The following is a 27,185-nucleotide window of genomic DNA, read 5'->3' as shown; positions in this document are numbered from 1 at the left end:
TTGAACATCAATTTAGTACACTTAGATTTTGTGTGCACTAGTTTCTCTAATTATAAGAACTAGTCCATGGTATGATTATGTACAACTAGGTCTATTACGGGTATTAGTTGTCAAGTTTCCATCAGTAATGTTACTTAACAACTGCAATATGGTAAATTCTTAGGATAATTGTTGTATGTCGGTACCTTCTAACACAATCGGACTACCCTACGTTAGTTCTTGTTTAATGTTATTGTCGATTTGTCTTTGTATATATTTTATATACATTGAATGAAAATCTGTAAAGAGAAAAATATACTCTGTAAGTATTATCAATGTTTTCTTTACATTTTCTCAAATTACGACCATATTTTTATGATTTAGTTTTAGCAAAGATTTTTTTTTTTTTTAATAAATATACCTCAGAATTATTTAAATTTAGTAATTATAAGATATTTTGCCTTCCAATGGCTATACCTAATGTTTCTAAAAAAACAACATTGCTAACAAAACTTAACATTTTTTTTTTTTTTGACAAGAGCAAAGGAACAAAAACCTACAAAATATTAAGCAAATTAAAATGGCAGTTTCTGGCAATATCATTTGCCCTCTGGACTTGGTCTCTTTGGGTTTTCAGGACAGTGCAGGTTTTGAAGGAGGCTCCAACTTCCTTTATTTCTTTTATCATCCATGAAAATTCAATGTCCTTACCTAGTTGGTCTTGAAGGTTGTTGAGAAGAGAGATCGAGTCTGAAAGCACTAGAATTCCTTGCCTACCTTTCATGTGGGCCCATTTCAAAGCTTCCAAGCAAGCCCAAGCTTCGCACTGAAGAGCGGAATTAGCAGCCCCATGTCTTCCCCCTTCATGTGTTATGCCACCATTATCCGTTGATGACCACCCGATCCCTGCCCTCATAGTCCTCTTATCCCACGAGCCATCAACTTCAACAATGAAGTTGTCAAAACCCTCCTTTTCCTTTCCTAGCTGAATATAATTAAAACCAGGAGGAAGGGTAGGCCCATCAATAACCTCGTCCGCTCTATTATGCTGCAAGTCTACCGCTTGGGTGAAGGTTTCATGATCTTGCATTGCCTGGTTGGTGAATTCCATCACCATGCTTGTTCCCCCCGTTGCGCCGTCGAAGCTTCTTGCATTCCTAGTTTTCCACAGTCCCCATAATGTTGCAATAAACAAAACAATACGGGTACTATACTTACCATCCTCGTTATTGAACAGCAGGATAAAGTATTGGATCCATCTTCTCAAGGAAGTGAATCCAGTAATATCAGAGCAAATTGCCAGGGCACTTCTTGCCCAGACCTCCTTTGCTAGATTACAGAATCGAAAAAGGTGTTGGCTGTCTTCCAAATCCACCCCACAATAGCCACAGGTCTCATCTATCTCTATCCCTCTATTGGCTAGGTTAGCCTTAACCGCAATACCATCGTGATACAGTTTCCACAAAAAGATCTTCCATTTTGGCTGGATGCTCATTCCCCAAATAAGTTTTATGAGCTTCTGATCTCTATCATTGCTAGCCCCTTGGCCTAAATCATTACCCTTGGTGAGAAAGTAGTACCCAGTTTTAACTGTATATCTTCCTGAAGGGTGGAATTTCCAATAAAGAAAGTCATCCTCCCTTTTCGAGGGCAACTCCATGGCCAAAATATTCCTTGCACTATCCCAATCAAAACATTCTCTTACCTTTCCCGCTTTCCAAGTGGCCGTATTCCTGTCAATAAAATCACTTACCTTCCAGTTCATCGAGGCCCTTAGAGTTTGGTTTGAATTAGCAACTAGGGTTTCCCCAATTAACCCAGGGCATACTTGTAGCCTTAATATCCTCCCCGTTACCAACTTTCCAAGCAAAACCTTCTTTGAAAGCACAAGTGACCTTTTGAATGCTAGCTCTTCCCATTGAGGGGGTTCCCACCCTGATATATTTGCTAGCCATTGAGCAAATGCTGCAAGATTGCAATCCTTTGTGCACTCTAGAAATAAGTAACTGCGGGTTTAGGTGCATCCTTGTTGCTTGTTTGAACAGGAGGGCATCATTTAGACACGAAGTACCCCTGATGCCCAGTCCTCCCATACTTTTGGGGAGCTGGGTGATGGTCCTACTTACCCAGTGCATACCTTTATTTCCGTTATTTGACCACCAGAATCTAGTAATTAGCGAGTCAAGCTTGTTGGCAATGCTCTGGGGGAGTTTAAGGCATTTCATAACGTGAGCCGAGATACTAATTGAACAGTTTTTTTTAGCATATAAGAACAAATGTACATCCCATACCCTTTTATCCATTTTGTTTTAATGTTTGTCACCTTTCCTTTGTATGTTTCTTTCCCTTTATTCCTTGTTCCCAATTGAGTAGTAACATTTGTAACTTATATAAACAATCCCGAAGTATATATACTTCTTCAAGTTTGTTATTGTTTTCCTACCTCAAAAAATAAATAAGATTCGTAAATTCTCAAGAAGTCAAGAAATTTGGTTTGATCATTAATGTGTGTGTTGATGATTAGAATCTTTTACATTAATCTCACTATTTAAGGTCAAAGATATGAGCTTTGAATGTAATATCAATTTGATTTTATTACTTGATTGGTAGAAAAGGAATTATAATAAATTATATATGAGCTAATATCTTAGCTTGTTCACTCTTCACCAAAAAAAAAATATATTAGCTTGTTCACTTCACCTTATCTATGCCGAATTGAAATTATTTTTATTGAATTGAAATTATTGTTGCTGAATTTAATTGAATTATTTATACTAAATTGAAATTAATTTTACTGACGATGAAGTGAAATTATTTTTGCTGAACTAAAATCATTTTTTACTGATTTTCTATTATATTTCTTCTCTAAACATACTGAAATTTACCGAACTGAATTTTTTTACTGAAATGAACTTTTTACTGAACTGAAATTATATTTACTGCACTGAAATTATTTTTTTGAATTTTTTTAGGTGAAATGAACAGAACCTAAATTAAATGTGATTTAAACAAGGAATTCATAAAGAAAGAATAACAATTATTCAACTGTTTATTATTGTGTCAATAGATAATAGTTGTCCATGTCGCTTGTGAGTTGCTCGAGCTCAGCTTGGTCAACATTTTATCTCGAAAAATTTCTCCTATTTTGAACACTCATGATGCATACAAAGGGAGTCATCTAAAAGTTTAAACATTTGTTTATTTTATTTATTATTATTTTTTTTAAACAACAGATTTATAGTTTTTTACCACTCTATATAATGCTTTCAGAATCATGATCATCATCAAAGCAATATGAATCAAGTGACAAATAAATCATCAAAATTAGTTAAAGAATGATTACGTGCTGATTTGGTTTTGCCTAGCTTATCCATCAAATTATTAAAGTTACCAAAGAACATTCAAATCGAATATTATTAAAGTTACCAAAGAATAATCAAATCAAATATTATTAAAGTTACCAAAATTACTAATTTCTACTTTCATTGGTGCATCTACCCTTCATATCCCATGTAGTTCAATTCCATTCACAATTTTTATAATACTATATATCTTTATATATCATACATTATATTATATGATGTCTTATAATTAGCTCAAAATTAAGCAATTCTTAAACACTTTCATCTTGTTCTTTAACAGATCAATACTCATATCAACATACTTTTAATCTCTGTTGATAATCATGCAAGGAGCTCATATTTGCCTTGCAATTGTGGTTTTGGTTAATTTCATGCAAATTTTGCATGCTAATTATATCACCTCATCATCATCTATACAATGGACAAGGTATTAACCTCTTCATTCCCTCCTCGGAAACAATATGTTCTTTTTACGTGAAATAAAAATAATACTTTTTGGGGCTTGCCCCTCGTGTTCCAATAAAAAAAAAAAAAAAAAAAAAAAGGTGTTATGATCTTATTTTAAGGGTTTATGATTTAATTTGCTCTTATTTTTTTAATCTCATACGATATGATCATCTTAATTATTCTTAGCAATAAGTTGCTTAAACAATGTGTATAGAAATGTTAATTATATGGTATAATTTCCATAAGTCCAATTCATACATTATTGTTGGGTACAACACAAACTCTTATATGTGGCTGGCCACACGGTGTGGCCATCCATCATAAGGGTTACTTTGTTAGTATTATAGGGGTTACTCGTTCAGTTTTACAGGGGTTACTTCGTCAGTGTTATAGGGGTTACGTAGGGGTTACTTGGTCAGTATTACAGGGGTTACCAAATCAGTGTTATAGAGGTTACTTTGTTATTTTACAAGTGGCCACATGGTGTGGCTAGCCGCATACAAGACGCATTGTATGTACAATTATGCTGCGAAAGGAGAACATATTATATATAGTGACAAGCAATTTTCATTAGTAAAAAAATATTTTTGATAATTGATTTAAAGTAAGTGTTCATGAAAATAAACACATTTGTCATAAGTCAGTTTTAATTACTAAAATTAAATTGATTGGCACAATTAATTGTGGGTCTTCACTAGACTCATACTACATTGACTTGTGAATTATGATGTTACTTGTAGAAATTCAGCACTTGATGAAAAAGTATATAGAAGTTCAGAGGATGTCCAAGGCCCTTCACAAGAGGTGCAACTTCATTATCAAGACAACCATGTAATCGCCTACCTTCTCTCTTTTTTGTCTCTTCTTTCTTATAAAAAAAAAATGTTAATTTCTTCATGTGTACTATTATAGGTGCATTGGGTCCCATACATTCGTGTTCAACTCAAATCTAACTCGTTTAATGATATGTAATTCGAAAATTATTATATACAAGTAAAGGGACTAAAGGGGGAAAAACTTTAGTTTTAAAAGCCTGTGACACTTTGATTTATATGACTATTATAAATTTACTCCGTTTCTTTAACTTGCAACACTGTCTCAAGGCTAGTAATAAAAGAAGGTAAATGGACACTTTATCAATATAATTTAACACTAGAAAAAGGAAAGGGTTGGTATCTATGTGTATAAATTATTTTGATTTATTAGTTCATAAGCATCATCTAATCTCCTTCTTGAATTATGTGTCATGAGGTAGTGCTGAAAGTTAAACAAACGGAGAAAGTACTAGTTCTTTGATCACATTAATTGTATTAATTTGTTTTATGAATTTGTTTTATAAAACAAATGTGATCATGTAACGTAAAATGTTGTTGAATTAGTCACATTATATAACATTTAATTATGCCAATTAGCTATGATGTTTCTTATATATAATTTGAAGTTTTCATGATCAAAGTTGTTTCTTGACATGAATAACAGTCAAATTGTTGTAAAAAAATTCGTAGCTTGACAAGTATACTTAATTCTCCGTAATTATGTGAATTTAAGTTTATTTTAAGTCGAAGATAATAAAATCATTTCACATCTTTTTATACTCCGTAATAGGCAAAAGTTAACAAACGCTATACCCAAATTAATAGCACTCATATTTTAAATGATTATCTAACGTCTCGGAACATTCATTAACGAGATCCTTAAAGATAAACCTTTTAACCAATGAGGTTCTGAACGAGTGATTAAGAGTGAGAGTTGATCAGTCATACTCGTATATAGGTTCAAAATCCTTCTACCCCATTTGTTATCTTGTTATTTGTAATGTCCTAGTGGCTCATTCATGAGCAAAGATAAAATAAATACAAGCAATAAGCCTTTGAATTTTGCATGAATTGAAAATGGTTGTGGCAGATTGTGTTGGACAACGGCATAATACAAGTGACACTATCAAATCCCGAGGGAAGTGTTACCAAAATTCAATACAATGGCATCGCAAATTTGCTCGAAGAGCTCAATGATGAATCAAATAGAGGGTAACATTTCTATTTTTCCCCATTTTAATTTACATTTTTATTGTTCTAAAATATCAATTTGCTTTTATCTTAATGGTACTCCCTCCATCCCTTAATTAGATGTCTACTTTTCTCTATTATGTGATAAATAAATGATAGAAGTAGGCATCTAATTAAAGAAAAGAGGGAGTATTAAACTTGTAGGACGTTGAATTGTGAATTGAACTTGGTAACGGTTAATTGAACTTGTAAGACGTGGTTTAGCGATTCACTAATTGAATTTATCCGCCTGTTTTAAACTTATTTTTTTTCAAGGTAAAAGGAATATGGTGGCGTAGTCTTATTAATCCTGAATTTTGCGTTTCTTCTAGGATGCCTTTTTCTTTTGAGTTTGTACCAATGTATTATGTATATGGGCATATAGTTTAAGTGACTAAATCTTACTACAATGTACAGGTATTGGGATATTGTCTGGAAAGGCGAAGGAGTTACAAGAAAAAAGGGTAACTTAGATAGGTACTGAATTAGAACCACCCGATTGGGTGGTTGCTAAATCCGAATTTTATTGTACTTGTATAGTTGTATGTAACAAACATTGTTATTCATAATTTTGTGCGTTAAATTGCTATACGTTTCATATGCGAATAAACAAAACGTCGCGTTTTTGGGTGTGCAGGCTTGATGCAACAGATTTTAAGGTCATTGTGGAGACAAGTGAACAAGTAGAGGTCTCATTTACAAGAACATGGAACTCATCTCTTAAAACAAAACTTCCCCCTTTAAACATTGACAAAAGGTCCTACTTTCTATACTATATTAGTTCATCTTATTATTAGATTATTGACTTAACCTTGTGCAAAATCTAGTTTGTACATTTCATGTTATAGGTGTATTTATCTTGTTGCCGTGTATGTATAATTTCATACTCCCCTTTATGTTATGAATGAACGCTTCTGATAATGCCGTGTATGTATTTATTTTGGTACGAAAATGAGTAATTGAGTATTGTATAAATACACTGCTTTGTGCTAAGTGATGGAAATTTGATCTGTATGTAGGTTTGTTCTGCTTCGAGGTTCATCTGGCTTCTACACTTATGCTATCTATGAGCATCCAAAAGACTTTCCCGGTTTCACTCTGACAAATACTCGGCTTGCTTTTAAGCTCAACAAACTATGGTAAGATATGTGCATTGTAACATTATTCATGTGATCATGTCCCAAAGTGCATGTAACGTAATTTACTGTCATAAATTTAAGGTACTAGTGAGTAGCAAGTGATACTTGAACTAATATTTTGATTTATGGGGTGTACAGGTTTAACTACATGGCTATGTCAGATTACAGGCGAAGACAACTGCCTCTTCCTGATGATCGTTCACCTAACAGAAGCGAGGCCTTAGCTTATCCTGAAGCTGTTTTACTTACTAACCCAATCGAGCCAGAGTTTAAAGGGGAGGTAAATTCTTATTTATTTTGATACAGCTACTATACTATGATAGTTTGTCTCTGAATCAGAATTATGCAAAGGTTTCTAACTAATTCGAAGATTAAGTCCTGATGATATCTTGTTTGGTAATGTATAGGTCGATGACAAATACCTATACTCGGGTGAAGCCAAAGACATCCAGGTACATGGGTGGATATGTAGCAACCCACCCACCGGACTCTGGCAGATCATTCCTAACAATGAGTTCCGGTCTGCTGGACCAACCAAACAATATCTGACATCCCATGTTGGCCCTACTTCCCTCTCAGTAAGTTGACTTACTCTATAATTATGCCTATTATCTTCTAGTGGTGTGCATTGCTGATTGTGTACTGTACGACATCAGGTACTCCTAAGTACTCACTACTCGGGTCAAGAACTAATGGCAGAATTTAAAGATGGAGAACCATGGAAAAAAGTGTTAGGGCCTCTTTTTGTATATGCTAATTCTGTAAAAAATGAAAGTGAGTCACAGCAGTTATGGGAGGATGCTAAACAGCAGGTTTTTAAGTTAGCAAATCAAGCAAATTTCCAATTTACAGGAACTGAAGAATAAATTGTCAGTTCTTTGCTATAGAAGTAGTAATATGTTTTATAAACTTATTGCAGTTGAGTGTTGAGGCAAAACGTTGGCCTTACACCTTTGCAGTTTCGGATGATTACCCATCTTCTGACCAGCGTGGCAGCGTTAGTGGTAGTTTACTAGTCTATGATAGGTTAGTGAACACTTCATTGTGTAAATGTACTCTTTATTTTGGTGTTTTGTGTCATGCATTCTGTTCCTATATATAATCTGTTCTCCAATTCAGTCAATTTAAACTGATGTACTTTTATACTCCATATTACTAGTTATCTGAAAACGAATACTTCAGCAAACAAAGCACATGTAGGGCTTGCAGCTCCAGGAGACGTTGGATCCTGGCAAAGGGAGAGCAAGGTAACTTGAGTTCTTTTACATAAAGATTCCAACTTCATGATATGTTTATATTATCAAAACTCGCTAATTTCTTAGCTGCATTAACTTGATTTTCTTACCAATTATTTAAGATGATCTCTTTCTAGGGATATCAATTCTGGACAATAACAGATGACAAAGGTCATTTCACCATAGAAAATATACGGCCTGGGAGCTACAATCTCTATGCTTGGGTTCCTGGCTTCATAGGAGATTACAAATACAACGACACAGTTGATATAACAGCAGGTCTGATCTTATACTCTTGTTGGTTTTCTTATGTCACAGGAGTATGTACAAAGATGAGCAAAAGTTAATGGTTTTAAAGCTTATGCAAGTAAAATTTTCTTGGAAAACAGGACATGCTATTGATTTGGGCGATCTTGTGTATGATCATCCAAGAGACGGACCTATATTGTGGGAGATTGGCATACCAGATCGTTCTGCTGCAGAATTCTTTATTCCTGACCCTGATCCGAATCTTGTCAATAAACTCTATCTGACGCGTGACAGGTTAGTTTTCCATGGACTATAGAAACCATTTCACTTCATAATCTTGATTATTTCCTGTAATTACTTGTTCTTGTTTGCTGTTCAAAATTTGAAAACAAAATGCACATCGATTGTTACAAAGATTAGTTTAATATAAGATGATCTTGTTATTAACAGGTATCGACAGTATGGTCTATGGCAAAGGTATACAGATTTGTATCCTGACGAAGATTTAATTTATACTGTTAATGTTAGCAAGTATCAGAAAGATTGGTTCTTCGCTCAAGTTACTAGGTAAAGTTTCCTACTTGCTTTCTCCTCTCATCTGATCTTTTATTTCCACTCTAATTGCCTCAAAATTATTTACTAAGTACTCTTCTTTAGTTAGTTGTCTGAAGTACACTTTTAATGATCAAATGCACAACATTTTGGAACAAGACTAGGCGCGTTCTTTTTTTGAAGGCCTAACCAAACAGCTTTGATCCAACTCTTTCAGGAACGTAAGCAACACGTATCAAGGAACAACATGGCAGATCAAATTCCAACTCGATAAACTCATCTCCTCTGGAATTTATTACTTGAGACTATCACTCGCATCAGCAACTGATTCAGAGTTACAGGTATCTACCAAATGCTAGTCTTTGTAATATCCCATCCTCTGAAACAATTCTGCAATCCTAATGCACTGACTAATTCATATGTGCATCCAACATTACAGGTTAGGATTAATGACCGACATGAAAATCCTCCGTTATTCACAACAGGACTAATAGGGCATGACAATACGATTGCTAGGCACGGTATCCATGGACTATACTGGCTTTACAATGTGACCATACCAGGCAACAAATTAGTGCAGGGTAATAATACCATTTTCTTGTCACAAGTTTGGGGTCTTAGTCCTTGGAGAGGTATTTTGTATGACTACATTCGTCTTGAAGCTCCTGTTGCTGATGCCTACTAATTCTTTGATTAGTTTCAAATTCATTGATTATGCTTGTAATGATGTAAATATACAATTTAAACACAATTTTGTGGGAAATAGGTGATTGGATTAGCTCTATTGAGCTCAAAGGGATATAACAGAAGAGAGATTTACATTAGTCTCTAATTTTTTGGCTCTTGTTTGCTAATTTTTCAGATGTTTGTAGGAAAATAAAGGAGTAGGATCTATATTACTATGATAAATAAATACATAACTTTTAGATCATAAAGTGGCTTCATATTTTATTGAAGTAATTTCTTGTTGAGTTTGGTTTATTTTTGTAATCAATTGTCATTTCAATAGATTATTAGACATGAATAATGTAATAAGATAGTTATTATATAGTGTTGAGCCTCGAATATATTGTCCCACATTGGAGAAGAGAAGAAAAAACAATAATCATCTTATAAAATTAGAGAAATAGATCATGGTGGTACTTTAACAAGCTAAAGAACCTATGTTTATATTTAGGCTAATTTCTTTATTTACTATTTCTACAATTCACATTTGAGAGATCAGTAAAATTACCCAATTTTTATCCAACTATATTCAACCATTATTGATGAGAATTACATTGAAAATTCTCCTTGGCACATGACTAAAAGTAGAAGATTTTATTACCACGAGACTTATGATCCCTAAGGACAAAGACAGGGACAAAATATACACTCCTTGAAAATCATATTCTTAGCTTAAATCGAGTTTCTAATCCCCTTTTTATAACTCATATTCATGACTTAAACCGGGTTTCTAAAATGTATTATCGTTATATCAATTAAAATATCTTAATTTGAAATCATGCTTTTACAAGATAAAGCCATTTAATTTATGAATCATAAAAAAAAATTGGCAAAAGCTAATGAGCATCCTCGGACGTTAGATAAGAGAATTAAAAATAGAAATATTAGAGTTAACTAACATTAATTACACCAAATGATGGTGATTTTGTCATGCATTCTTAACTTTATACCGAGTACTATTTTAACTAATATAATTATTACTTATCTAACGCCTTGGGACACTCGTTAATAGGATCCAAAAAAAAAAAAAAAAAACTCCATAATTACAATTTCCTTACTTATGTCTATGACAATAACACCTCCATTAAATGATACTCCCTCCATTTTTTTTATTTGCATTACTTTCTTTTTGTGGGTGTTTTTTTTTATTTGCATCACTTTTATATATAGTAACTTTACACTATATTTTATTATTTCTCTCTCTTATTTTAAACTCCACTTACATTAATTTATCATTTCTCTCTCTTATGGTCCCAACTACTCTCTAACATATTTTCACTTTCATGGTCCCTATATTACTTTTACCATGATAAATTATTCATCCGCTCACATTATTAATTCATTCTCTTAAAACTCTGCGCATTTACAAGTGATACAAATAAAAAAAAAATGGAGGGAGTAATTATTACACTCATGGATTGCCTAAATTGCCAATATGAAAACCTTAAATTTTTTTTTTAGTAACACACAAATTCATACACTTTGGATTTATTCTCTCATTCAAAAACATTTGAATAAAACGACAGCGCACCATCAATATATTCCGCCAATCTCGCTGTCACTCTCTCCAATTCTCTTCCCTTTCTCTCTCCTCTCACTCTCTCTCTTCTCTCTCTGTTCTTCATTTTGCAGGGCATCTTCCTTACTCTAAAGGTTAAATCTTTTTACTAATTTCGGAATATTTTTCTTTCTTTTTATGATATCATTTCAATTTGTTTTATTTAATCTTGTTTAACATTTTATGTTTCTGTTGATTTAAATTTTGAATTTGTTGTGTTTGTAATTTTGTAGAAATGAATTTGTTCCATCGATTTTCGTGCATGAGCTTGAATTAATGTTTAAATTTGTAGAAATTTTGTTGGTCCGATCTATTGTTATGTTTTGCTTGAATTAATATGATATTTAACCTGGTGATATAAATTGAAACCATAGTTTAAAATCAATTATATAAATTTAAAAAGAGTTGTGCTTTGTTTAGGGTAAGGGTTTTAGGTTAAGAGTGTTAGATAGTATGTTGGAATTTTGTTGTACTTTTTTGAGTGATTTATGATGGAGTAAATCAGAATAATAGTTTGCATGCTATTGAAAACACCCAAAGAATTAACTAGAAAATCTTGTATATGGTGGGGTTTGGGGAGGTCTAAATGTGTGCGGTATGCCGCCGCCTTTGGTTCTATACAATTGTGAGTCGTAACCGGTAGCTTTCGGCTTGATTTTTAGTTCTATATAATTGTATGTTGTAACCGGTAGCTTTCGGCTTGATTGTTAGTTGGTAGGTTGGATTTTAGTGTTAAACACCGTCCTTTTCGTATTATGAGGCGCCCTCGGATTTATTGTAATAACTTTGACTGGTAATTTTTTTTTTTACAATATAGACATTGTAGCCAAAATTGTAAAAGTATATTGCATGGTTAATTTTTGTGAAATCCAATTGAGAGAAGTAATGGTTGAAGTTTCTTCTTTCACGATGTCATATGTTTTGAATAGAAGGGATTGATTACTTAATCTATTGGCTCTAGACTTTAGTCCTATGTGTAATGGATGAAGTTTCTTCTTTTACGGCGTCATATTTAATCTTTTGGCTCTAGTCCTATGTGTATTAATTGAGTTGGTTCAATAACTCCTTTTGGTCAATTAGGACATGTGAAGTGATGTGTGGTATGTGGTGTAATACTTGACTTTTGATAACAAAGTGAGGGGGAGAATTAGATCTTCAGAGTAGTATTGGAATGTGTTGTGCTCCAATAAACGCTGTCTCGGACCCTTAGATGTGAAATAGTTTACAAGTTTAACATTTTGTGGAAATTTTGTTTGCTTCTAATCCAAAATGAGATTTCAAGTATCTTGAGTCACTTGATCCATATAGGTCTTGCCTAACTAGTTATTGTTCCCCATGGGCAAACTGGCAAGAGCTAACAACAGGTGAACCTGTAAAAATTTGCAGAAAGTCCTTATCCATGCTAGTTTTTTTTTTTTTTTTTCTTGTCTTATCTCCCTTTTTTGCTTTAATGAACAATGTTCCTGGAATCCTAGCCCATTTGGATCTCGTTAATAAGATAAATGGGCCCAAGGCTTGAAACTAAACAAAAGGCGCTAAGAGGCCACCTTCACTAACCATGGATTTTAAGTTGAGGGAAATGGACTTCTAAGCTCATGGGTGGCTGGGTTGGGGAAGGTGCAAACTCTAGCCACTCAGGGATACGGATGTTGGTGTAGCAGTTATATTAGAGGCCCTTGATTTTTCCAGTGTGTAGTTTGGTTTTTCTTTGATTTGATCAAAGTTAATGTAGTTTTGACTGTTGAAAGTTGTATCTTTATTTTGTTGCTTTTAAATCTAGACTATGGAAAGGCAAGTAATTTTCATCATGATGGAGGTGGCTTAGGTTTATAATGTTTTATGTGAAATTTTAACACGAAAGAGCAATATAGCAAATGTTAATCATTATAGATGATGCAAACGTTGAGGAAGCATTGTGCTACTTGAATTTGATTTGAAGTCTAAATTTTGTTGCCCTTGCATGAGAATTTAATCATCTACAATATGCTCTTTGCTTTGAGCTCTATTGGGATTTGGGAATTCTCTTTTGTTCAAATATAAGTTAGTTGCAGGTTGATTTTTTCACCATGTGAAATCAAAAAGTAGTTGTTTCTCCTAACTTTTTTTATTACTAAGTCTCTATCAGATTAAGTAAACTATTGAAAATTTCATTGTGTTTCCATCACATGTTACTTGTCTAACTTTCTTTCGTGATGGATATGCATTTTTTATTTTAACTTAGGTGTAAATTTTGAAATTTCAATTTACTAGAAATTAGATCCAGTCTATGAGTCATTTATGATTTAATAAAGTTGGATGATTTGCATATCTAAAGTTACTTCCAAAAGACAAGTGGGTTATTTTTTTCGAAAAGACATTTTACTGATTACATTTGAAGCAGTCTATCATATCGCTGAAGTTTTAGGGATCAGTTTAAAAACAGTGTGGGGTAAGGGATAGCAACCTGACAAGTTTTATACGATTGATGTCACTTGTTCATTTCTAGATTTTCAAATTCTTAATAAGAATTGATGTTTACTTAACCTTTTGATTTACACTTTTTTTGTGTAGTATAAAGAAGGATGGCTGACGGAGAGGATATTCAACCCCTTGTCTGTGATAATGGAACCGGAATGGTTAAGGTGACATTTTATATTGTATTTTTTCCCTTTCTTTATGTAGTTTACTTAACGTCTTTTGAGAAATTTGAAGTGTTGAATTAATACAATCTACTTTCCTTGACAGGCTGGGTTTGCTGGAGATGATGCACCAAGAGCAGTCTTCCCAAGTATTGTTGGTCGTCCCAGGCACACTGGTGTCATGGTTGGTATGGGCCAAAAGGATGCATATGTTGGAGATGAAGCTCAGTCTAAAAGAGGTATTTTGACATTGAAATACCCAATTGAGCATGGTATTGTTAGCAACTGGGATGACATGGAAAAGATCTGGCACCACACCTTTTACAATGAACTTCGTGTTGCTCCTGAAGAGCATCCCGTCTTGCTGACTGAGGCCCCACTGAACCCCAAGGCTAACAGGGAGAAGATGACTCAGATTATGTTTGAGACATTCAATGTTCCTGCTATGTATGTTGCCATTCAAGCCGTTCTCTCACTCTATGCTAGTGGTCGTACTACAGGTTGGTAGTGATTTAATCACAAATCATTAATTTTTGTATCGTAACCTTTATCTGGTGATTCCACATTTCCACTATGCTAAATTTTTCGTTGCAAAGGTTTCATGTCCCACTTTTAATACGTTCTGTGTCAAAACTCTTGCCAGCCTGACTACATGTTCCCCATTTTTTCTGCTTGTTCCTCTGTGCTGATAAACTTCATTTCATGGAAATGACATAAAATTGATATAAAATGGCACATCACTGCATTTCAGAACCTTCTCAATCTCATTTAGAATCACTTGGTGAACAAAGCGATTTAGCTGAAATCTATAACCTTTCTTTCTAGCCTCTAGGCTCTTGCCTCACGTAGACCATATTTTCTTAAAAAAAACCCACCTATTTACTCTAATGATCTCTTTTAAAATTTGTACTTCGGATGTTGTAGGTCTTGTAGCCATCTGGTGTTCTGCTGTCATTTTTTCATTTTCTTTCAGATGTTTAAATGTTCCTACTTTCTGACTATATGCATTTTTTTTGCTTTTGCTCTGTGTTTTCCTTCTCATTTCCGTTTTCTTCTTTTTTCCTGAATTTCTTTGTCTTCTTAACAGGTATTGTACTTGATTCTGGTGATGGTGTGAGCCACACTGTGCCAATCTACGAGGGTTATGCTCTTCCTCATGCTATCCTCCGTCTGGATCTTGCTGGTCGTGATCTTACTGATTATCTCATGAAAATTCTTACCGAGAGAGGTTACATGTTCACAACATCTGCTGAACGGGAAATTGTCCGTGATATTAAAGAGAAACTAGCCTATGTTGCTCTTGATTATGAACAGGAGTCAGAGACAGCCAAGAGCAGCTCTGTAATAGAGAAGAACTACGAGCTACCTGATGGTCAGGTGATCACAATTGGAGCTGAGAGATTCCGGTGCCCAGAGGTCCTCTTCCAGCCTTCACTAGTCGGAATGGAGTCTTCTGGTATCCATGAAACAACCTACAACTCCATTATGAAGTGTGATGTCGACATCAGAAAGGACCTTTACGGTAACATTGTGCTCAGTGGTGGTTCAACTATGTTCCCTGGTATCGCTGATCGTATGAGCAAAGAGATTACTGCTCTTGCCCCTAATAGCATGAAGATCAAGGTTGTTGCTCCACCTGAGAGGAAGTACAGTGTGTGGATAGGAGGATCTATCCTTGCATCACTTAGCACATTCCAACAGGTACTGCCCCTTCTCCTTTTCCCCTTGTACCACATTCCAATGCACTTTATGATTCTATCGAGGGAAATTAAGTATTAGAGTAATTCAGGGTAGTACATTAATTTATATTCTCTATATCTTGCAGATGTGGATCTCCAAGGGTGAGTATGATGAGTCTGGCCCATCAATCGTTCATCGTAAGTGCTTCTAAGTTGTGTTTCCAAAATTGTTGGCCTAAATCCCCCCCCCCCCCCCCTCTCTCCCTCTCTGCCTCTAGGAACATACCAGTGTGGTGGAACTTTTAAAGTCTTGTATAATTTAGTTTGGTTGAGATGAATTTAATTTTAGTTACTACGGATTTTGTAGGATATTAAGGAACAGAATTGTTACTGTTGTTGGGTGCTTGTAACTGCAATTTAATGATATTTCGTTTGTAACTTTGTTTGGTGGTTTGTTAAAATTTGCTATGATAGGAGTTTGGTCCTTCATACATCAAGCTTGAATTAAGGGTTTTGGTAGCTTCCTCGTTGAATTTGTCTTGTATGAGAGTTTCCGCATTGTATATTGTATTGATTATCTACAAAGGCGATTTTCAGACGAAAGAAAACACATTTTCTGATTTGAGATTTTGTTTTACATTTTAATGTTATTTTTCAACTATCAAGTATAGTTCTTTATATTATGCATTAGTGTTGCTTTTTAAATAATTTGTTTTAGGGTTTATTTTTTCCCTCTCTTATTTAAGCTACTCACCCTAGTTGATTTAACATTTAAATTTTGGACTTTTTGAAGAGTATTTTTGTACCCATTAATACATTATATAGTGTGTGTTCTAATTTTATATAGTTGAACAAGTTGCAATTACTTGCTACTTCTTATTTTTTATAGGTTGGGTTTGGGTTGGTCGAGCCTTAAGTTTGGGTTTGAAGTGTATTTTTTAATAACACTATCCATAGGCTTTGAAGATTTCAAGTTGGTCTTTTCTTGGTATGGCGCTGTGGGATAGGGTTTTGGGTTGTGTCAATTTTGACAAATTTTGAATGATCTTCTACAATTGTCTTGAATATAGCCTTTATGTCCCTTCGAGTTTGTCCCATGACTTCCGTCCACATCTTTCACCTTATAAGAGTTATGTTGACTGTTGTGTAAGAATCGGTTTTTAGTGTGTGGGGTAGTAAATAAAGATTGTGGGAATTATGTTAATTTAAATGAGACAATCTTGTAAAGACGGACAAAAAATGAAAATTGGGCAATCTTTCTTAGGGATGAAGTACTAAATTTTTTTTTTTACTAAAACAGACGGATCTACCCTTCATCCATGTTTAATGGTGCTCCATGCTTACCCCCCATCACCATCCCCACCACTAAAGTTTGCCCATTTTCCTTTTATGATTTATCCCTTTTGAGTTAGAGCCATACAATAAAATTATCAGAGTTCTTTCTATTCTTAAATTCACTACATTTGATCCCCAAACTTTCTCTCTTACCAACACTACCCAACCAAAATTTTAAAAATAACTATTGTTGTGCAACAACCCGAAGGAGATAAAGGGTGTAATCAACTACGCGAGGTAATTAACTACGGAGTACTCCATACTCGCTAGGCTACAAGTATGATGCTTTGAACTACAACTTGAGCTAGAAATCTTGGACCCCGAGAACCTGAGTCTTGAAATAGAGGAACAAGAAAGAAAGTGCAGGGCCAATAAAAGTCACTTGGTCATTAATTGTCTCATCCAAAGTTCCAAACACAAGAGAGCTCGTAGGAAAGAGTTGTAACACTTGAAACCAAGAAGAAAAAATTTATTGAGACTTTTTTGTACATGGTTTTAAGGTCATTATTCAGGTGGTGTTTGAGCACGAAATCATTGAAATGACCAATTATACACCGAACAAAGCAACAAAATTGATTGTGTTTCGATTTAAGGGAGAATATTTTGAAATAGATGATTTGGAGATACATTGAAGCTGACAAATAGAGATGGCATCTTTGTTGTTTCATGTCTCATTGTCCTTGGAATCATGTTATGCTAATATGAGGGTGTATTTTGGATATTTGTTATGGGAAAATTTAGTTCATTGGGTATGAGAACAATGAGGAAGTCCTAATACATTACCGTTAGACACAAGCAAAATTGTACTACTGAAAGTCCTAATAGTTTTACTGAGATATTTTTTTTTTTAATTACTATTAAGAGTGCCTTTTATACTACTGAAATCATATATAGTATTACTGTTTCAGTAGTACTACATGACCTCTGTCAAAATGTCATTATTTACAAAATTGTCATTGTTATGTATTTACTTGTGCATAACTGTGAGATCCTGGGAAGCACTTTGAGAACAGTATACATGTTGCTAACTTAGATCAAGATTTTCGATAGAGGTGTGCATGGGGTGGGGCGGGCATAAACTCAATTCGTGTTGTATTGAGTTACGATGGTAAATTTGAAATCGAAACTCGTGGAACAAGTCATACAATACACTAGTAGTGGGCAAACCTCGTTTGTGTTAAGTCAGACGCCAGACTAACAATGGGCTTGTCTTCCTCAATTTGATGTTCATAACAAGAAGGTTGTCACCCTCAATTTGTATCCTCTTTATTCCAATGCGAAAATGGACGAAGTAGCTCCCCTAGTGGGAGTTGTTGGGCGCTTCGACATTAGTTGTGTTGTCTCGGCCCATGCCAAATCTTAATTTGCTTTGATCAAATCATTAAAGTTGAGTTTTGCAGCTCCCATACAAGAAGTAACGGTGGCTTTTGGGAATGATATGGATGTGAATTTTGGAAAGGAGTCTAAGGTTTCTTCATTAAATTAGAGGCCTTTATATCTTTCCATATACTCATTAGTCCATAGAACTATGAAGCTAGTGATAACATGGTTGGAAACTTTTAAGGCAAAAAACACTTGCCACCTCACTTAAACCAACTGTACAATAAGTTGACCTCCGTATCTCAAATAGTGGATATTTCATCCACTCTTAATGGAAACTTTTGATAGTTTGAGAAAATAAAGGCCAATTTTAACATGCCTTGTAAAATGAAGGTCATTTTGACATAAGATAAGGTGAAAATAAGTCAATAACTAATCTCAATATAAGCTTTTTAGGAGTAGAGAATCCTTTATCCTTTACATTCACTCTCATTAAGCGTAGCCTATAGAGCTAAACTTGACTAGTGAAAATCAAATGGAACATGAATCTAAACTAATATTCAACTACCTTTATTTTTAAAAAAGAATGCAAAGAAAAAAAAGACAATATATTGAAAGTAAAATTCACGTATCTATAGGTAGTAACTTTAACAATACGTAACTGGGTCAATATTTTGGTCACTCCTACAGTAGTACAGTACTTCAATTCCTAGCAGTATGAGTAAAATGGGTTTAACTTTAAAAACATGAGTGGTACTTCCCTTAGGAGACAAGTCATAAAAAATTGTCCAAGTTTAGAAAATAATGGAATGGAGATTGCTTTCCTTTCAAAGAATATCAGCCACTATTTAAACCTTACCGGTATTTCCCAATTAGCTTAACTTCCAAATAATCCCAGCCACTACCATCCTACCTCTTTTTAAGTCTTACCACTAGTCCTCCTCTCCTATTCTATGCTTTGACAATGAGTCTTGCTCAACTCCTATTTATTAAATTGACAACCTTGTATTTATTTTTTATTCGATCAAGGTATGAGACTTGTGGTTTTTACTCGTATCAGCCGACCTTGTCGTCGACCTTTTTATTTTAAAGTACAATCGATTCATTCAAGTCATAAATATTTACCATACAAATCAAGATGTAATAAATATATTAGAGATGAGCTTAGGTCGAACTCGCCTGAGGGTTTGTCAAACATGGCACGAAAAATGGCTTAACCTATCTCAAATACAACATGACACTAGATATACATCAGTGGGTCATAGATTGTTCATGAACATGTATCTTTGAAATTTGGCATGAGCCCGTCATGTGCATGACAAGCTGACCCACTTATTATTTTTTATCAATTTGACAAAAATATAAAGATGTCTGTTGGGTAGAATGATCCCAATGTAACAAGATTAATTTTGATCTGTTTTATTGTTTCAGCACGTTAGCTGTTAAAGAATAAACCTCTCAAGAATTACAACATGTAAGTGTCTCACATTAGTTGAAGAAAAGAGAGTTAATCACTTTATAAGGCTAAGGGGGCTACTCCTCCTATTATCATATGGTTTTGGGATGGAACCTCCTTTGAACTTATAATAAAGTGGACTCTCTCTCTTGGTTTGCGGGTGCAGCCCACACCCATATTTAATATTAGCCTATAAAGCATGGGTCGCTCTTACTGGCGATATAATCATCATGGATCACACAGAACTTCCCGTGGGGATAAGTAAGATGATTTCATCCTTAGACAATTTGTTGTAGATGTTTGATTATTTCATCAAAGCATATAGGGAAGTATTCAATGAAAACTCAGGAATTCGTTGAAATTAACTCCAAGTAAGCAAGCTAAGAAAGGAATAAGAGAAAAAGGCTATAAACCAAACTCAAGGCCGGTGCCGCCTTATTGCCAATCAATCTAAACAGCCTAATTAGGCCCTACATCGTTAGTCCATTGTACAATTAGGAGATTCTTTTTTAAAAGTTTTTTTATTTTATTTTTTTTCCTAGTAGAATCTTGATGACATTCCAAGCTTTCCTAACAGCCAAAAACAATGATAAAAAAAAATGAATAATAAAATCGGTGCTTTAATAATTTTATGGGGAAATTGAAACCATTTTTGTTACAATAATGACTTAATTAGTGTGAAAATTTTGGCAAAGATGGTCCGATTAATTGTAAACCTTAGCATTTGACATCTATGATATGGAGTACTTTCTTCTCCCTCCTTGTAAAGTGTAAACCTAGATTTTCTTTGTCTAGAAGGGACACGGAGTACTATGTATCACCGACCTTTTGAATAAGTTTGTATTATGTACTCCGTACTTCGTATAAATTAGCTACGTAAAAACTAGGTGAATAAAATGCACCATCGGTTGTAAAGTAAATTTGGATAGTATTATACTAACCATAAATTTTTTAATATCAAGAGGTAAGTGAAAATTAATAAATTATAAAAACCATCGATTGTATTGTAATTTGTTTCCCCTGGTGTTACAATTATCATTTGGTACATTACATGGGCCAAAAATCTTTCTTGAAATTTATAACCAAAAATCAATATCATGAGTATTCCTTCATTATCCCTGCATTTTGTTTGTGATATTATTCAGTTAACTATTTCTATATAAGAACTGGTAATTACATGAATCTCCCTTAATTGTGCTCGTGTGTGACTAATGACTAATAAACAAAAGGAATGCCTATTTGATCTTAGAGTTGAGAAAGAAAGAAGAATGACCTAATCGTTGTACGTTCTAGAGAATATATCTTTGCCTCTCAAGACACTGTACAGTGTGATATATAGAGATATGATAATGTGCGAGAAAAAATAATTATATAAGAAAAGGTTGAAAAATCAAAATTTCGTCCCCTATTTTCATCATCAAGAGGCAGTAATAATAAAGATTAGATAACATGTTAAATAGGAAACTTTATTACACCCGCATTTCAATAAGGTTCCCTATTTAAATGTGTTACCTAAGTTACATACCTAATGTGGACTCTATAGAAGCTAAGAGTAGTAATTTGTGATAGGTTGTTATAAATAATTTATGATAGATTAAAGACATATATCTTCACATTTACTGAACTAAGTTGAACTGAAATAAACTGATTGGAGCTGAACTGAACTGAATAGAGTTGAAATGAATATTTTATGAGAGAAGGAAATTAGGAACTAAACTGAAATGAACTAATTGGAGCTGAACTGAATTGAACTGAACTGAAATTAAGCTGAAGTGAAGAGCGCCTAAGTGTAATATGGACTAGTGGAAATTAAAGTTAAATACTAAATTCGAATTATGCAATGACAAATATTGCCACCGATTATATATGTACATATGGAGTATATATTATTCTTCAATGCCAACTAGTTATGGATTAATTGATTAATTTTGTAATCAAGGTTGTTCAACCTTATTGATTCATAATATATCTTCCTCTAGTTTGTGTCTAATATTCTATGTATCAATTTGTTCAAATTCTTGACCCACCGGCCGGTTTGGATGTTTTCAGGTAGTATGGCATTGATGAGGCGTGAACTTAATCTAGAGCATATATATGAATGTCTTCTTAGGTGGACTTGAGACCGAATTTGTCATTTTTTTTTAATGAGTTAATATCTATTATACGTATGAGTAATTATTTATTTATATACGCCGTATATGTTATATGTGTAGTTGAAGATCAAAAATAATATTATTTACTATCCATGCTTTTTTTATCTTTCTATTTTATTATACGTCATTCGCTCTACAATTTTGTTTCGCATACATTATAGTATACTTTATTATACGCTTCACATTACAATTTTTTAGACTTTAATTTTTAAAAAATAATTATTTCCACTACCTCTCTTTCGTATTCTAAAAAAATATATATTATCGTATATACTTCGTATTACATATATTTTTTCAACAAATAATTAATATTCCACAATTTCCATTCACATCTATACTTCCCATGAAATAACAATTTATTGATCATCTAAAACTATATGCCATGATAATTGTCAAAGCTAATCTGGTTTGAGGAAATTCATTTAATTTAGTGGTACTTTCATCATGATCTTCAAAGTTTTATGAAACTAAAACTATACTACCAATGTAATAATCTATCATCTCACCTTTGGCATGAAAGTAGCCACTTGAGGAAAGGAAGAGCATTGTGCAAACAAAAGCTTGATTTTCCAAGCATTGGCAATCTTTGATGCTTTTGATTATTAATCAAATGAACCTAACATTATATTGCAACTATACAAGTCTTATAACGAAATTTACCAAATCTATTTATGATTTATAAAGCAAACTAACTATATATGTGCCGATAAGTTTAGGTGTCTACACCAAACTTGGTTACATGTATAAAACTTCTAAAATAATAAGAAATCCCTAAACAATGAAAACATTATCATGCTTTTGCTGCTATATTAAAAATAAAAAAATAAAAAGTGTTAAAAACCAATTTTGTCAAAAGGAATTCTTCGGCCCTGTTCTCAACAGATTATTTTCAGTTCAGTTCAGTTCAGCTCTAATAAATTTAGTTCAGTCAATGCTAACAGGCCGACGTCTAAATATATACTAGTATAGTTTAACATAGCAAAAGAGCATAAAATAAAATTGAGGAGCTAGTAATTAAATAATGATTCAATTCTACGGTTCGTGAGACCTTCTTTTGGAGCATTCCTTCATTCCATACATAGGCTGATAGGCGCAGAACATATTCATAGAACACTTCATATTATGGCACCAATTTTAATTCCTCTTGCAAGTTTAAAGACCAACTCTTTTTCAATTTAATGACTATTCTACCCCTTCCCTAAGTTTTATATGAATGGAAACCTTATGATGACTATCATTAATTGTTCGTGTATACTTTGTAATACACATAGTTCATGATAACTTGTCCTCGAGGTTAAGATTAATGTATTAATCCACATAGGAAATCATATGTTGTTCATAAGATGTACTAGTTAGGCGTCACACTTTTTAATCTTAAATTATCTTTTGGCAGAGCTATTATACAATTATCCCATCGCCATATGATAATTTATACATATTTCACCGTAATACCTTTGTATAGTAATAGATTATTAGTTGTCTCATCCTCATCCTCCACCATTCACCATTCTATTGTAATTACATACTCCATATTACCCAGTGATTTTCTCATTTTCTAACATAAAACTAACTTCTGTTTAGAGACCGAAATACACCAAGTTTTCCTAACATTATAAAATAACATATTCGACAACGATTTTCGAACAAATAACATGTAGGGCAAAAAAAATTCCTCAAAAGGAAGAAACATGAACACCCAACTTAAAAAGGGGTTGGAAAATAATAACTACAATAACCCCAACACAACGTGCTTCCACATTCTCTCAATATTTTCTAGCACATGAATTCACAACAACATTCTGTCAAATTTCTTATAATATCAATTTTCTAAAATAATTATGTCTATTTCAAAAGAACCCCAAAATAATTAAATATAATAAAAATCTAATTTCTCCAAAAATTTAAAAATTAAATAAATAAAAATTAAAAAGCAAAAAGTGACCACGTGGACAAGTACGTGCTTCCAGCTCACATGATGTCACACCGCCCGCCCTCTCTTTCTCTCTCCTCCCTGGAACTTAAATCATTGTCCTCATTTTTCCCCAAATATTTTCTCTATTTTTAAATTATTTCATTTCTTTTTTAAATTATTAATTAATATTAAAATAAAATAAAAACCCCCTCTAATTTTTTAAAAAAATATTTGAAATGAAGATGAAATAAATGTAAGCCGCATTTACATTTCATTTGCATTTCATTTCGGAGCTTCTCCTTAACATAAAGGATAGCAAGTCACTCATTCAATCGCCTCTCTCTCAAAATTCTCGCTTTCTCTCTCTAAATTCTCTCTCTAATCTCTTTCACTTTCTCTCTCTACTTTCTCTCTCCTCTCGCAGCCGCAAGCTCGCTTCGTTCTTCAAGGTAAGCGCTAAAAAGTTCTCGCACTTTGAATTTCGGATCTTCTTTTTTGTTTTTGTTTTTAATATTTTAGATTAGATTCAATTTTTTGTAATTTGTGATTCTGGATCTTTCTTTTGGCTTTGAATTTGAGTTTGAATTTGTTGATATTTGAAGTTGATTTGATGATATTTTTCTCGATTTAGTGTTGTTGATGGTGGATTAGTTTCCGATCTGAAGTATTTGGTTCAGTTGACTTGAATTGATTGTGATTTGACTAGCTCGATCTGCTGAAATCTGTTGATTTTGTGTAATTTTTTTTGTTCGATTTATGATATTTGACGATTATTGAAATGTTAGGGTTTACTGTAATACATAATGACATTAGGTTCAGTATTTTGGAGATGCTTAAATGCTCGATTACGGTCATTTGGATCGATTTGCAAGTTTAATTTGATGAGCTGATTGCGATTTGGAGATATGAACTGTTGATGAATTGCTAAGTTTGATTCTAGATTTGTCATTCGGAGATGCTAAAATGTTACGAGTATACAGTTTGATGAATTGTTTTGCTTGAATGCTAGATTTCTGTCATTTGGAGATGCTTGAAGTAGTATTTGAATGTGCGGTTGTAATTAGTTGACAAGCTATTTGGTTTAAGTATGATTATATGTTCATATTAAAGCTGTAGAATGCTTATAATTCATATTGTTGAATTTTAATTGGATCGGATGAATTATTAATGTTAGACTCACTTTATTCTCACTTTATTCAATATATGATCGGGTAACTGGGTAAGTAGGTATGAATAGAATGTTGAGAAATATGTAACAAATACTAAAGCTTGAATTAGAGATCTTAAAAGTAATTTGCTCCTTTTCAGTCTTTTAAATCTAGAGATTCCTAAGAGGTTGGTTTTTCTCTGTTGGTGTAAGGTTGTTTGACATTGTAGTTCTTTTTGAGTGAATTAGTTTGTAAGAACAATTGGCAGCATGAAATGTGTTGTGATTGAGTTTGGTGCAGAGGTGCAAATAGAGTTAAGAATTCGAAACAAAATTCAATTGGCATTGACTAATCGCCATGTATGTGTCATCATTGAAGTTTCAAACCTGCTGTAATAATCAAGATTGAGTCATGTTGAACTAATAATTATATATAGATTGTGTTTATTTGATTGTTTCATGTTGAACTAGTCTGATAATGAGATATGTGTGATAGAGTCCATTATTTATTGTGCCTACAAATCACAATTACCTTGTATTGACGTGTTGATTGTGTTTATGTAGTATATAAATCGAGATGGCTGATGCAGAGGAGATCCAACCCCTTGTCTGTGACAATGGAACTGGTATGGTCAAGGTAAGATGACACTCTTGCACTACTTGCAATTTTTCTTACTGTTTAATGGTTTGTGTTGGATCTAAATTTGCTTCCCTTTTTCATTGTAAAGGCTGGATTTGCCGGAGATGATGCTCCACGGGCCGTCTTCCCAAGTATTGTTGGTCGTCCCAGACACACTGGTGTCATGGTTGGTATGGGACAGAAGGATGCATATGTTGGAGATGAAGCTCAGTCCAAGAGAGGTATTTTGACCTTGAAGTACCCAATTGAGCACGGTATTGTGAGCAACTGGGATGATATGGAGAAGATTTGGCATCACACCTTCTACAATGAGCTTCGTGTTGCCCCAGAAGAACACCCAGTGTTGCTTACTGAGGCACCATTGAACCCTAAGGCTAACAGAGAGAAGATGACCCAGATCATGTTTGAGACCTTCAATGTGCCCGCTATGTATGTTGCCATCCAGGCCGTTCTATCTCTGTACGCTAGTGGTCGTACCACAGGTTTGTAGCTAATAAAGCTGTTATGTTCACCTAATTTCCCTGTATAACTATCTGCTGTCATGTTTGTTATCATCTCATTTGCGTCCATTGAACAGGTATCGTGCTTGACTCCGGTGATGGTGTGAGTCACACAGTTCCCATTTACGAGGGTTATGCCCTCCCCCATGCCATCCTCCGTTTGGATCTTGCCGGACGTGATCTTACCGATTATCTCATGAAGATTCTTACCGAGAGAGGTTACATGTTCACAACATCAGCTGAACGGGAAATTGTCCGTGATATTAAGGAGAAGCTTGCATACGTTGCTCTTGACTTTGAGCAGGAATCAGAGACTGCCAAGAGCAGCTCTGCCATTGAAAAGAACTACGAGCTTCCTGATGGCCAGGTCATTACCATTGGAGCTGAGAGATTCCGTTGCCCAGAGGTCCTCTTCCAGCCATCATTGATCGGTATGGAAGCTGCAGGTATCCACGAGACTACCTACAACTCCATCATGAAGTGTGATGTCGATATCAGGAAGGACCTATACGGTAACATTGTGCTCAGTGGTGGTACAACTATGTTCCCTGGCATTGCTGATCGTATGAGCAAAGAAATCACAGCTCTTGCTCCCAGCAGCATGAAGATCAAGGTTGTTGCACCTCCTGAGAGGAAGTACAGTGTCTGGATAGGAGGGTCTATCCTTGCGTCTCTCAGCACCTTCCAACAGGTACTGCATCGTTTATGTATTGAATTGTTAGTGTTTTGTTGCAGTGTTTTGATTTCAAAGAATATAACTGATAATGTTGTGTTTTTACAGATGTGGATCTCCAAGGGAGAATACGATGAATCCGGCCCATCAATTGTCCACCGAAAGTGCTTCTAAGAAGATAAGTTTTGAGATTGTAGTCCTACATAGTCTCCTGTTGTCTCTTTGTTTTTCTTTCTGTTTGGTCAAAAAAAAGAAAAAAAAAAAAACGTATTAGTGTGGTGTATGATTTGATTTGATTTGGTCGAGAGAGATGGAGAGGGTTTAGGAGCTTGTGGTTTTTTTTGGGACCTAAGCTTGGAATTTCTATTGTTTGTTGTAACTATTTTTCGAGAATTATGGTATGTAATCTTTGCGGATTGCAGAATGTTTAATTTCTATACTCTACTATTTTTCTGGGTCA

General features: G+C 34.1%; 3 protein-coding genes across 3 annotated transcripts; all 3 read left to right on the top strand.

The window, feature by feature from the left end:
• The first annotated feature begins 3,628 nt into the window (after window positions 1-3,628).
• LOC145585424 (uncharacterized) lies at window positions 3,629-9,887 on the top strand. Its single transcript, XM_081642123.1, has 16 exons — window positions 3,629-3,768; window positions 4,529-4,619; window positions 5,694-5,815; window positions 6,251-6,310; window positions 6,471-6,590; window positions 6,853-6,972; window positions 7,111-7,252; window positions 7,380-7,550; window positions 7,629-7,784; window positions 7,892-7,998; window positions 8,132-8,219; window positions 8,345-8,486; window positions 8,597-8,750; window positions 8,907-9,023; window positions 9,226-9,349; window positions 9,448-9,887. Exons 1-16 carry the CDS (start codon window positions 3,665-3,667, stop codon window positions 9,691-9,693), a joined length of 2,064 nt encoding a protein of 687 aa, XP_081498249.1. The 5' UTR covers window positions 3,629-3,664; the 3' UTR covers window positions 9,694-9,887.
• Window positions 9,888-11,260: 1,373 nt separating this feature from the next.
• LOC145585423 (actin-7-like) lies at window positions 11,261-16,179 on the top strand. The gene is made up of 5 exons (XM_081642122.1): window positions 11,261-11,387; window positions 13,843-13,913; window positions 14,017-14,410; window positions 14,998-15,611; window positions 15,736-16,179. Exons 2-5 carry the CDS (start codon window positions 13,854-13,856, stop codon window positions 15,799-15,801), a joined length of 1,134 nt encoding a protein of 377 aa, XP_081498248.1. The 5' UTR covers window positions 11,261-11,387; window positions 13,843-13,853; the 3' UTR covers window positions 15,802-16,179.
• A 7,881-nt stretch (window positions 16,180-24,060) lies between these two features.
• On the top strand, window positions 24,061-27,185 carry LOC145586586 (actin-7-like). Its single transcript, XM_081643462.1, has 5 exons — window positions 24,061-24,214; window positions 25,477-25,549; window positions 25,641-26,034; window positions 26,130-26,743; window positions 26,834-27,185. The coding sequence occupies exons 2-5, from the start codon at window positions 25,490-25,492 to the stop codon at window positions 26,897-26,899; spliced, it is 1,134 nt and encodes a 377-aa protein (XP_081499588.1). The 5' UTR covers window positions 24,061-24,214; window positions 25,477-25,489; the 3' UTR covers window positions 26,900-27,185.

Source organism: Chenopodium album, chromosome 16 (genome assembly GCF_948465745.1).
Source record: "Chenopodium album chromosome 16, dcCheAlbu1.1, whole genome shotgun sequence".
NCBI lineage: Eukaryota > Viridiplantae > Streptophyta > Magnoliopsida > Caryophyllales > Amaranthaceae > Chenopodium > Chenopodium album.
This window is presented reverse-complemented; position numbering and strand designations above follow the sequence as displayed.

Excerpts from the sequence above, each read along its gene's own strand:
- LOC145586586 (XM_081643462.1), top strand. The coding sequence starts at position 25,490 with ATGGCTGATGCAGAGGAGATCCAACCCCTTGTCTGTGACAATGGAACT. Across the intron at positions 25,550-25,640 it reads ATGGAACTGGTATGGTCAAG|GCTGGATTTGCCGGAGATGA; the intron begins GTAAGATGACAC and ends TTCATTGTAAAG. Across the intron at positions 26,035-26,129 it reads CGCTAGTGGTCGTACCACAG|GTATCGTGCTTGACTCCGGT; the intron begins GTTTGTAGCTAA and ends TCCATTGAACAG.
- LOC145585423 (XM_081642122.1), top strand. The coding sequence starts at position 13,854 with ATGGCTGACGGAGAGGATATTCAACCCCTTGTCTGTGATAATGGAACC. Across the intron at positions 13,914-14,016 it reads ATGGAACCGGAATGGTTAAG|GCTGGGTTTGCTGGAGATGA; the intron begins GTGACATTTTAT and ends TTTCCTTGACAG. Across the intron at positions 15,612-15,735 it reads CACTTAGCACATTCCAACAG|ATGTGGATCTCCAAGGGTGA; the intron begins GTACTGCCCCTT and ends TATATCTTGCAG.
- LOC145585424 (XM_081642123.1), top strand. The coding sequence starts at position 3,665 with ATGCAAGGAGCTCATATTTGCCTTGCAATTGTGGTTTTGGTTAATTTC. Across the intron at positions 6,973-7,110 it reads TTTAAGCTCAACAAACTATG|GTTTAACTACATGGCTATGT; the intron begins GTAAGATATGTG and ends TGGGGTGTACAG. Across the intron at positions 8,220-8,344 it reads CCTGGCAAAGGGAGAGCAAG|GGATATCAATTCTGGACAAT; the intron begins GTAACTTGAGTT and ends ATCTCTTTCTAG.